This window comes from Morus notabilis, unplaced genomic scaffold (assembly GCF_000414095.1).
Source record: "Morus notabilis unplaced genomic scaffold, ASM41409v2 Scaffold378, whole genome shotgun sequence".
NCBI classification, from domain to species: Eukaryota; Viridiplantae; Streptophyta; class Magnoliopsida; order Rosales; family Moraceae; genus Morus; species Morus notabilis.
In genome coordinates, this window is record NW_010358465.1 from 78,482 (window position 1) to 90,797 (window position 12,316).

General features: G+C 38.9%; 1 protein-coding gene across 1 annotated transcript; it reads left to right on the top strand.

Moving 5' to 3' along the window:
- Positions 1–1,778: 1,778 nt before the first annotated feature.
- LOC21387958 lies at positions 1,779–9,381 on the top strand. Its single transcript, XM_024162031.1, has 8 exons — positions 1,779–4,367; positions 4,520–4,652; positions 4,753–4,841; positions 5,395–5,633; positions 5,959–6,045; positions 6,470–6,569; positions 6,734–6,944; positions 7,044–9,381. The coding sequence occupies exons 1-8, from the start codon at positions 2,181–2,183 to the stop codon at positions 8,396–8,398; spliced, it is 4,401 nt and encodes a 1,466-aa protein (XP_024017799.1). The 5' UTR covers positions 1,779–2,180; the 3' UTR covers positions 8,399–9,381.
- The last annotated feature ends 2,935 nt before the right edge of the window (positions 9,382–12,316 follow it).

A 12,316-nucleotide genomic window follows, 5' to 3' on the forward strand; every position in this document is an offset into this window, starting at 1 on the left:
TTGGGCCGAATTGGGCTTTTCTTGGGCTCAACTTTTGGGTTTTGCTTGGTAAACTAGCCCAAATTCAATTGTTTTCTTCAAAAACCTGAAAAATAAAATAAATCCAATTAAAATTAAATCCTCTTAATTTAGGAATATTTAAAATTAAAATCACAAAATTGATAAAATAGTTTGACAATTATGAACATTAAAAGTGCAAATTCGTGCACTTATCACCAGTCAAAACGAAGAAGAAGTACAGTGCAACCACGACAAATCCAGAGACAGTAATGGTTTATAGAGATTAGTAGAAATGAAAGAGCATACCCGGTTGGAACCAGTTGAGGACAACTGTTTATCGTTTATTACAACCCCCAAACGCTAGCGTGAGGCACTTCGTACGACGGATTGACACAGGAACAGCCGACAGTAACGTCGCAAAGGAAGATAACCAGTAGATGCGAGATGGGGCCGTTTGGCTCTACATCGATGCAATAAAACGGCCAACGGAGTTTGCCGATTGCCGCGAGGCGGATGAATGGTATCCGTGATGAAGATTCAAGGGCACGGACGGGGAACACTTCTAGGGTTGGGCATGCAACAAGGAATCGAAGCAAAAATGGTGAAAATAGGGGAGAGGTTACCTAGTTTTCGCTGCGGATCGACACAAAAAACAATCGATTCGAGCAACCGACCCCGCCTGGAGAGAATCGTTTTTCACTCCAAAATCTGCAGGAAATCGCTTTGTTTAGAGTGCCATCAGAGGAGGAAGGAAGAAACGAGGGTCCAGCGGGCAGAAAGCGGTGAGAAATCTGCACTGGGGAGGCAGGAACAAGGCAGCAACGGGAAGAAAGCCAGAGGAATCTCACTGTTCAAGCACAAGGAAACACTGTAGAAGCACACTGCAGTAATGGGAAAACAACCGTTGTGCCAAACTCTGAAATCAGAGTTATTACTCGAGTTTTGTTTGATGAACGTAAAACTCAGTCAAAAATTCAACTCAAATTGAGCTTATTCAAGTGGGATACATGAAGTGAACGGGCCCATAATTTAGACAGGATAAAAAGAGTGAAAAGAATAGCTTTTTAATTTTTTTAACAGTAAAGATTAAAAAAAAATAAAAATAAAACAATTAACCAGACACTGAAAAGCCTATCTAGTTATTGCCATATCTGCAAAGCAGGCCCAGTCGCTCAGGGAATTGAGCTCATCATGGGGAACAAGCCCATTCACTTTAACAACTTCACATCCTTTTTTTTTTTGGCCTTTTTTCAAATCCACACCAGATACCCTTTTGTCCGGTGGTTTTCCCCCACCCGCCATTTTCCGCGCGTGTATCCACATTCCTCGTTTAATCCTAGGTCTGAGAATCTTCTCTTCTTCTTTCTTTCTTCTTTCTATCTAACTCTATATACTATCTAATTTCAAAAAAAAAAAAGAACAATCCGATCTCAAACGGTAAAAAACGGCAACCCTCCTCATTTCTCCCCCTAGGATCTCGCCACGTAGGTCCAGTAAATCAGGGATGTGGGACCCATCTGACTTGGGGAGATCTGATCCGTTCAATGGATCAAGATATCTCCGTAAAGCGAGATTTGGAGGGAAAATCCCAGAGGCGTAAAATAAATAAAATAAAATAAAATAAAGAAATAAAATTAAGTGGGAAAAAGAAAATAAGACGGAAATTTAGGAGACAAAATAAAAAATTGAAAAAAAGAAATTATAAATACTGTTTTTGCGTTTTGGTATTTACAAGGGGAAAGTGCCCTTCGCAACGCCCACAAGTCACAACCCAACAAAGTTTTCCTCTTTCTTCTTGTCCTCCTTCCTCTTTCCTCTTCTTCTTCTCTTTCTCTCTCTAAAATCTTCAATTGGCTTTGCTCGCCGGAAAATCTTCCGTCGCGATCGGAGCAATCGGAGCGGCGAATTGCCGGTGACGGAATCGCGGAGGTTCACGGCGAGGTAAGATTTTTGAAATCTTCCTTAGCCGTTTTAATCGTAGTCGCCGATTGGTTTTTCTTTTGTGCAATTCGATTTTTTTTTAAGCTCTGGGGAGATTTAAGGTTCAGATCTGGTAGATTCGGATTTCTCTGAGGAATTAGGGTTTGCCGGTGGAATTCGATTGTCGAATTTTGGGTAATGGAAGGGTAGTTTTGAAACATTGGGGGATTTTTGTTTCTATTTGCCTGTGGTTTATGTAGATGGAGGAAGGTGTGAGATCCGGAGGGTCTTCGGGGATTGTGGTGAAGAATAGGAACTCGTCAGGTTGTTTGATTGTGAGAAGGAAAGGAGATGCCTTAGCCGGTGGACTTGTTTCTTCGAGTTCTCGGAAAGTTTCCGAAGCGAAGAAGGAGAAGAAGAGAGGGAGATTGATTTGTAGCGACTCAGGGTCTAGCGATGAGCTATTGATCCCCCATCGAAGAAGAGTAGGTCCGGAAACCATTCGGGTATGCAATGATTTAAGCTCTTTTGGAAAGGGTGTTGTGGAAGAGAACGAAATCGGTAGGAAGAGAGAAAGGTTGGAGCAGAATCGGCATAATGAGGATGGTTTCTTTGGTAATAATGGTTTAGATGAGAGTGAAAGAAAGATAGGTAAGTTGGATGTATTTGACTTTAACGAGTATGATGAAAGCGGCGTTGGTTTTGGGGGAATAAGGTTTTCGGGATCAATGCACATGGCTCGGAGTGGTGCTGAGAGGGAATTTGAAACTGGATCGAGCAGACATCTGGTGGACAATAGAAGGAATTTATATTTTGAAAGAATGAACAGCATGAACCGGGGAAGCCATACAGGTAAGAGCAGGTTTGAGATCAATAGGGAGGGAGCCCAGGTCTCCTTATTGAGAGATAAGTTCACAGGTCATTCAGATCAAGCCATTAGGCTTCAAGGGAAAAATGGTGTTTTGAAGGTGATGGTGAACAAGAAAAAGTGTATGAGTGGGCCACCAGAAAGGTATAATTTTCTCAAACCTGAGGAATGCCAAAAGGTTTCAAGAATGGAAGATACTGCCAAGAAAAATGCTCCAGTTCCTCCTTTCTACTTGGAAGAAAATATTCTTGAGAAGCCAGGTTCAGTTGCTAGGTCAGAAAAGAAGCATAAGAGTTCTCGGAAATCATTGCCTACAAAAACCAGCAAGAACTCCAATTGCGACTCAGAGGATAGTGATGCATCTTTGCAGCGGGAAGCGGAGAATGTAGCAGCTAATAAATCTTCGAAGAGGATAAGTTGTGAAGCTGAAGATCCTCCTTCATGTGAAAAGCTCCAACCAAATAGCATTAAAGAGGGGAAACTTAGACGTGGCAGTGGCACAGAGAAGCAAAAGCTTCGTGAACGGATAAGGGGGATGCTTGTGGATGCAGGCTGGAAGATCGATTATCGGCCAAGAAGGAACCGAGACTACCTAGACGCAGTATACATCAACCCATCAGGAACAGCTTACTGGTCCATTATCAAGGCCTACGACGCACTTCAAAAGCAAGTAAATGATGAGGAAAACGAGGTTAAACCTAGTGTGGATGGGTCAGCAGCTAGACTTATTGCTGACGAGGACCTTAGTCAATTAACAAGAAAAACTAGAAAGAAGATGGAGAAGGAAATGAAAAGAAAGCAAAGAGATAGAAGTGAGAGCGAGAATGCAAGAGAAATTCGTGGGAAAAGATCTACAAGTGCTAAGCATGATTCAGAAAGCATGGACAGCGATAGTCATGATGATAAACTAAGCACTTTCATGAAGCAGGGTGGCAAGTCATTCAAGGGTAGAACAAACGAAAATGGCTTTGCGAGTGTGAACTCAAACGGTCGAAACTATACCCAGCATTTGCATGATAGTGGTGAAAGATCGGCCTCTGGATCCAATCCTCGTATGCTACATGGAAGAAAAAGTAGAAAAGATGGACGATGTACTTTGTTGGTTCGTAGTTCTGGCAAGGGGCTTAATTCAGAAACTGATGGCTTTGTTCCATATACTGGAAAAAGGACACTGCTTTCCTGGCTGATTGACTCAGGAACTGTGCAGTTGAGCCAAAAAGTGCAGTACAAGAATCGCCGAAGGACGAAAGTAATGCTGGAGGGTTGGATTACAAGAGATGGCATTCATTGTGGTTGCTGTAGTAAAATACTCACCATCTCAAAGTTTGAGATTCATGCTGGAAGCAAACTGCGTCAGCCATATCAAAATATATTTTTGGATTCAGGGATTTCCCTTTTGCAGTGCCAGATAGATGCATGGAATAGACAAGGGGATTCAGAACATATTGGTTACCACTCTGTAGACACTGATGGTGATGATCCAAATGATGATACTTGTGGTATCTGTGGAGATGGTGGGGATTTGATCTGCTGTGATGGTTGTCCATCAACATTTCACCAGAGCTGCTTGGATATACAGGTACTATTGCAGATTAATCTGTATTTCTGATATTTGTTTTGCAAGTTATTAAGTTTCATGTTTGTCTTGTGGTCTGTAAAACGTTGCTTGCTGTTTTTGTTTGAGGTATGTATACATTGTCACGGTGCACTAACTTTCTGTTCTCATTGCAGATGCTTCCCCCTGGAGATTGGCATTGTCCAAATTGCACTTGCAAATTTTGCGGGATTGCTAGTCAAAATGCTGCTGAAGAGGACGATACAATTGATTCTACATTACTTACTTGCAGTCTCTGTGAAAAAAAATGTAGTCATCTTTTGCTTGTTTTGCTTTGAACGTTTCTTGTTTGCATCTGTTTATTTTCCGCTTTCTCATTTTCTTCTTTACACTTGGTTTGATTACACAGATCACAATTCATGTGTTCAAGATATCGATGTCAATTCTGTTGATTCCAGTATCATAGACTCTTCTTTTTGTGGGCAGAAATGCAAAGAGGTACATCTAATTAGGTTTTCTAGCATTTTGTTGTGTTTATCCTCTTTTTTTTTTTTTTTCCTTCTCAAAATCGAAAGATCATATCAAGTATTTATAAATGGATACTCACTAGATGCATCTATTCGTGTCTTTACGGACATATTTGCATATACTTAGTTGTGTATAACACCCTTGTTTGCGTATATGCATGTGTCTATTTATATATGGTATTTAAACAATCCCGGTGCAATTTATAATCAGGGAGTAGATACGTAGGATATGGGACCACGTTCTAGCGTGTTTGCTGGGGGATGGGCCTTGGGTTTATTATTATTATTTTTTTTTTGGTAATGTAAAATCCCATCTCAACGATAAAAGGTTGCAAGTTATTACTGCTACATTATTATACTGAAAATGCTTTATGCCGTTAAGGTAGTCAGACAAGAAAAGCATGCATACATGCTGGTGTTTTGCTTCTATGTGTATTTTACCTTTCTATGTAAATTTCTCTGGCGAATTTTGTTTATTTATCTTTTAAGAGATGATTCTGAGTGTAGATTCCTTTCTTTTATAGCTCTTTGAGCATTTGCAGAAGTATATTGGTATAAAACATGATCTGGAAGCTGGGTTTTCATGGTCTCTTATTCGTAGAACAGATGAAGAGACTGAGATCTCTCATCGTGGGGTTCCCCAACGTGTAGAATGCAATTCAAAGCTTGCTGTTGCTATGACTGTTATGGATGAATGTTTCTTGCCCATTGTTGATAGGAGGAGTGGGATCAATTTAATTCGTAATGTTCTATACAATTGTGGGTAAGTGCTACTTTAAATCTCACTAACACAGTATCAATTTTGCTGGCAACTGAGAAGCTATGAGTTTCCACCGTGTCATCATCTTTTCATTTTTTAAATAGATAATAACCATGAGATTGCTTATGGTAGATGTATTATATTTAGTCGAAATACAATTTTCTGATTTGTTATTGTACATTGGAATTTCAATTTTGATTTTATGGTTTATTTGGTACATACTATCTTAAAGTCCCCATAAAATTATCTCACTAACCGGCATCCATTTTATTTATTGTTAACCAGTATTTAATTTATTATTGTTGTAATTATTTTGTTGGCATTACAGATCGAACTTCAATAGATTGAATTATGGTGGCTTCTGTACTGCTATTTTGGAGCGGGGTGATGAACTAATCTCTGCTGCATCTCTCAGGTACTATGATTAAACTGATATTACTGCATAAATTAGCTCGTCTGGTAGCTTACATTCTCTTTGAGCAGGTTTTTTTATGCTGTTCAATTGTATTGTTGAAGGCTTTAAACGCGTTTCTAGAAATTTACCCTTAGCTTGGCTTATTTTTAGAATTATTCTCAGAGCTATTGAGGGATGAGAGTTCTTTTGTATTTTTCATTTTCCCTCTTGAGTCTTGACTCCCTGTCCTCCTTTTATTGTATTTATTTTTATCTTTTTAATTAAAGTTTTTTTAGGAAAAAAAATTCTTATGTAGGATTTTCACCATCTGCTTGGGTTCTGTGAACTAGTAGATCCTGTTCTTTCGGTCCCATAGATCCTTTATTCTTTCATTGTGTGAATGAGGAAATTTGGAAGTTACACTCGTGATTTCTTGTCTGGTTAGGTTCCATGGGACTAAGTTAGCTGAGATGCCATTCATTGGAACTCGCAATATATATAGGCGTCAAGGGATGTGCCGTCGGCTTTTCTGTGCCATTGAATCAGTAAGTTATTAGAACGTCTTCCTCTTTTCTTTTTTAAAAATAAAAAAGAAAAAAACAAACAAAAACAAAACAAAGGGGGTTTGTTTTTGTTCTCTCAAACTGGGTTTTACTTGCTTCCTTTTCTTTTGTGTCTCTGATTGTGTTTTTTACTCCTATGTTTTAAGGCTCTCTGTTCTCTCAAGGTTGAGAAATTGGTAATCCCTGCAATTTCTGAACTTGCGCACACGTGGACAACAGTTTTTGGTTTTACTCCTCTTGAGGAAACGCTAAAACAAGAAATGAGGTCTATGAATATGTTGGTGTTCCCTGGGATAGACATGCTACAGAAGATCCTGGGGGAGCAAGAACATGAGGCTAACATGACTTCCAGCGGAGGTTCAAATCTAATTGTCTATTGACTTTCCAATTACCACATGTTTATTCATCTGTTTATTAACTTTGCTTTCTTTTTCTGGCACGCTTTTCCCTTTTTAGTATGTACGAAGCAAACGGAAGGCAAAGGCAAGCAATGTATTAAGCCAGAGGTGCCACTTAAACCAGATATTGATTCCTCAACTAGGAATGAGGCAACGGAGGAAGTTGCTCAAGTACAATCTGGTTCCAGGCGTGCAGATCGTGCCAATGAGAGAACAGAGGAAGTAGCTGCTGCAGAATCTAGTCCCAAAAGTGTGGATCATGCAAATGAGACAATGGAGGAATTAGCTGCCGTAGAATCTAGTCCCAAAACCGAGGATCATGCCGATGAGACAATGGAGGAAGTTGCTCAAGTAGAATCTGGTTCCAAGTGTACAGATCATGCCAATGAGACAGTGGAGGAAGTAGCTGCTGTAGAATCGAGTCCCAGAGGTGTGGATCATGTCGATACGATGGAGGAAGGAGCTGCCATAGAATCTAGTCCGAAGGGTGTGGATCTTGGCAATGAAACAATGGAGGAAGGAGCTGCCATGGAATCTAGTCCGAAGAGTGTGGATCTTGCCAATGGAACAACAGAGGAAGTTGTTGCTATTGAATCTAGTACCAAAAGTGTGGATCATGCCAATGAGACAACAGAGGAAATTGCTGCAATAGAATCTAGTACCAAAAGTGTGGATCATGCTAATGAGACAACAGATGAAGTTGCTGCTGTAGAATCAGAGTCCAATCCTTCTGTAGAATTGGAGTCCAATGATACTGTGATGATGAGTGTTTCAGTGAATGTTTCTCTTGAACTTGAGAATCCAGATGGAACGACATGTTCTGAATCTCCTTCTGGGCCCATAATTTCTAGAATTAAAAGTCTTTCCCCATCTAAAACGAGTCATGATGCTGCAGCAATAGAAAATAAATTGGTGCCAGATCCTCTGCTCGAAGATAACTCCAAGTCTTTTATTCAATGCCGGGGTGCTTTTACAAAAGAAACTTCCTTATTGAGCAGTTCCGTTGAAGCTTCTCATGAGCTTAAAACTCAAGTTCCACGGGACGGGACTATGTTTTCTGAAACTCAGCGTGAGGGAAAATGTGTTTCTGGAAGTGAAAGCCTCTCTCCACCTGATGGTGGTGGGCTACATGTGGAACATAATCAAGTTTTCAATTCTGTGAAAGAGAATACAGATTCTTTAAAAGATGATGTAATGGATAATTCCCACAAAATGAAGTTCGAAAATGCCTGTTCTGTACCTGCTTCTGCAGGGAAAACTTTTGCAGATCAGATATCTGAGGAAGTGATGGAAACAACAGACGTCTCAGCATCTAGTTCCAGTGGTCATACTGGAAGTTCCTTGCCAGTTAAATCTGATTTGGATTTTGGAGAAAACCCACATGTGGCTTCTGATTCGATGAATTGTGAGTAAAGTATTTTTCACTGCAGTTAGTGATTGTTACAGTCTTACAGAGCTAACGAACTTGAAAGAGAATCTAAATCTGGTTCCATAGATATGTATATGCCATCTTTTCCGAACTGCTTGCCAGTGCAGGTGATATCTCATAATAGGAGGTTTTCATTCTTTCACAGTTTTCAGGGTCTTGGAGTAACATTTAATGCTCAATTCTAGTTGTATGAATAAACGGTATTGACTATGGAAAAATCTTCCAGTCCTGGCTAAATTTCACGTTTAAGGTACTCGGTGAGTTCTGTGGAATTGCAAAATGCACTTCCAACACCTGTAGCACAGTGCAATGTACTATTAAGCAGAGGATGAAGTCGCAGCCATGGTCCTGTGGATGCAAACCTAAAACACGGGAGCTAATCTTTCATGTGCCTTTCTGTGTCTCTGAATCTGCCGGTTGTCAAAGGTGGAAGTTTCTCTTTAATGTCTGCTCGCACCGACTTCAAGTGATTCTGCTTGTCACCTGCACTTCAAGTGGTTGCAGTATAATCGATTTTAGCAGGCTTTAGAGGTAATCATAACTTTTATCCTTAGCAGCTGTGGAGAATGATCACGAAGACCAAATTCGGTTACCACACTTTAATGGAAGCAACAAGCTGATTCTCTTCATGGTATGTCAAGTACCTAATTCCGGAGAATTTGGCTGCGTTCAGGATTCTGCAGAGTTGATGTCTTGAGCACGGGTCAGGTTTCGGAAATTTTGAGATTGGGGGTTAATTTTTGTTCATGGGTAAGTTTTAATCATATTTAATGCATTATTTTGAATTAGATTTCTGCAGGTGTTTTTCACATCTGTAGACTTTTATTGGACAGTGAGAGTCATGTGTCTTGCTAGATATGAGCATTCCGATGTATATGGCTATTTCTCTCAATTTTTAGATCGTCAAGGTTTGGTCATTTAACCTCTCTTTTATATTCTACTGTGACCGAGGAATTGTTTATTTTAACACCAATAGCCATATATATTATACTTGATTCAACTTTCCTTTTTTCTTTTCCATGTTGTGGAATGAAAAGGCCATAGATGATCTGTTTCTTATTTTTTTCTTATTTTTTTAATTATTTTCCAGCAAAGCGGACGAACGCTCTGAAAACCATTCAATTAAATTTACAAACTGAATTTATGGAAAGGCTATACTGGCTTGTAATTGTTTCAAGTGGTATGATGTGATCCTATTAATACGATTGAAAAGTTGTGTGTGTGTTTGTTTTATTTTTTTTATTTTTTTATTTTTTTATTTTTTGGGACTAGTTGAGGATTTAACGGTAGAAAAAGAAAAGAGAGTTTCTTTTTTTTTTTTTTCTTTTTCCTTTCCCACAACAACAAAAAAAAAAAAAAAAAAAAAAAAAAAAAAAAAAAAAAAAAAAAAAAAAAAAAAAAAAAAAAAAAAGCTAAAGTTGACGTCTTAGAGAGAAAAGGTGAAACTTACAAGGTTTTTTTTTTTTTTTTTTTGTCCAAAGGAGATTTATCCCATACATACAAAAAGGTGGATCTGTATAGTGGGATTTGTGTGGACCTCGCAAGTGGGTTCACTTTAATGTCTAATAGATATAAATTTTTATCGGAATAAATAGGGCTGCTCAACTTACAAATAAAGCTCTTATAAGAGCGTCCCCAACATGTTTATTCATGGATCATGCTAAGCACAATTCAATTGCATGAGCGGTGCTAGATTTAAGCGTTGAGCCATGCAAAGTTTGACAAGAGTATAAGCACGACCCTGCCTGGAGATTCTCAAGAGTTCAAATTCCCAAATTAAAGTTCAAAGTATAAAAGAAATTCCAAAGTAAAAAATATATATATTCTTCGAAATCGCTTAAAGAATCGGCATTACATGGTCCAATTTATTAGGCTAAGAGGCCGAGTATTTACCATTAAATAAATTATTTATGCTAGGTTTATTTGTTTTTTAAAGGAAAACTTGTATTCAAATAGAAACAGATAAACAAGCAGTGCACTAAAAACCTAACCCGACAAAGAGATGGACGTACACTTGAGGCTCGAGAACGGGAGATAACCTCGACACATTAAGATTGAGCACATTTAGAGCTCTATTTGAAAAAACTCCTCCCATCTAAATAAGCTTCCGAACGCTTAAGGGACAGAACACCAACCCCCACTTAGAGGGGACATCAGCATCACAACACAGATAAGATTCTAACTTGACCAAATAATTCACACTGTGGGTGAACAACTCAACCGGGTGGGAGACATAACCAACACCGGACGATAGAGAAACCACTTCTGTTATTATAAAACAACAAATAAAAAGTGACAAGAACAACATCGCCACACCTTTATTACAATCCAAAACACAAAGTAAAGCAAAAGGAAAACCCAAAACATCGTTGGCGCAAGCCTTTGACGACGACGCAACCGGTGAGAGGACCACGAGGGAAGGAAGAAAGCTTTGAGAGCCGAGCAACGAAGCCATCAGAAAGAGACCATCAAACGGCAGTGATTAACGCCCAAAACTGTTATTCACAAGCGGTTAATTGTAGTACAGAACGGCGGTCGTATCCACATATAGGCAATAAAACACACGAGAAAGATTAGCAGAATAAGACGTTAGATGAGAATAAATTAAAATTAAGTAACGAGAAAGACTATTGTTATCATTTTGTTACAAATAAAGTAAAGAAAAGAGAGGAAATTTGTGTGAAGAAAATTCAATAGTAAAAAGGGTAAGGTGTCGATAATCCCTTATGTTTTGTTCATCAATTTAGGTTTTGATTTACAAAATAAAAGTATCGAATAAATTAAATCTTTATGTTGATTCTGAAAATATTATTATTACAAGTTATCTAAAATCGATAATATATCAACTTGACAATATTGCAATAAAAGATAACTCGTAAAATAATTCAAATAACAAAATAGTCATGACAGAATTACATAAGAAAAACACGATTAAACTTATATAAAAGTTGGCACATAATATTTTGAAAAATAAACGAAAGATAGATAAGATTTAATTAATTCGATTATTAAACATTATAGCCCAAGGAATCAAAACTCGAATTGGGTCACTCAACAATAGCTCATCTCTAACCTCACTAAAAGAACTCTAGCCTAACTTGTAAAATATTTTCACAAGTTCTAGAGAGAAAATATGAGAATGACAGTAAGACAACAGAAAACTGAATGAAAAAACTGAACTCCTAAACCATAGACTAGCCCCTCTATTTATAGTGTTTAAGAGCTACTAAGTAATTAATTAAACTCCTAAATCATAGACTAGCCCCTCTATTTATAGTGTTTAAGAGCTACTAAGTAATTAAGGAAACAAATAACAAAGATGGAAAATTATAAAATAAAGAGAAACAAAATAAAATTATAAATAAATGGGGAAAATCATATATGTGATTTGAGGAGAAATCAACTAATTGGCTATGATTGAGAAATGGATATGAATAGAGGGATGTAGACAAGCTGTACCGGAATTGCCACATGCCACACGTGGATTAGGGAAAAAGAGTTGCATTGCCATGTGTCATATGCGGAGTGGAGAGCATGCTGGTGAAGAGCAATGGCCTACAGTTGGGGCCGCATAGGATAGCTGGTGCACGCGGATTAGGCAGATGGCAGGTGCTGGACTGAGCTGGGGGACAAGCAGGGTCCACTTGGGTGAAGTGGCGTGCGAGGAATGGGCGAACAGGCTGGCGTTGAGCAGACGTGGGACCCACACGAAGGAGAGCTGAGATGCGCTTGGCTGCGGAGTGCTGAGGACGCGCCTACTTCCATAGGGTCGTGTTGAAGATGTGTGTGTACGCATGCTGGAGGAGCTGACGTGGTGGGGCCCACGGCGCTGATGCGGCTTGGCTGGCTCATCTTGGCTCGGCTCTTTCTCTTTGTCTTATCTACTTATGTAGCTATAACGC

Bases quoted from the DNA above. Each gene is read 5' to 3' on its own strand.
- LOC21387958 (XM_024162031.1), top strand. From the start codon at position 2,181: ATGGAGGAAGGTGTGAGATCCGGAGGGTCTTCGGGGATTGTGGTGAAG. The intron at 4,842-5,394 runs GTACATCTAATT...TTTCTTTTATAG, and splicing joins GTGGGCAGAAATGCAAAGAG to CTCTTTGAGCATTTGCAGAA. The intron at 6,945-7,043 runs GTTCAAATCTAA...TTCCCTTTTTAG, and splicing joins TAACATGACTTCCAGCGGAG to TATGTACGAAGCAAACGGAA.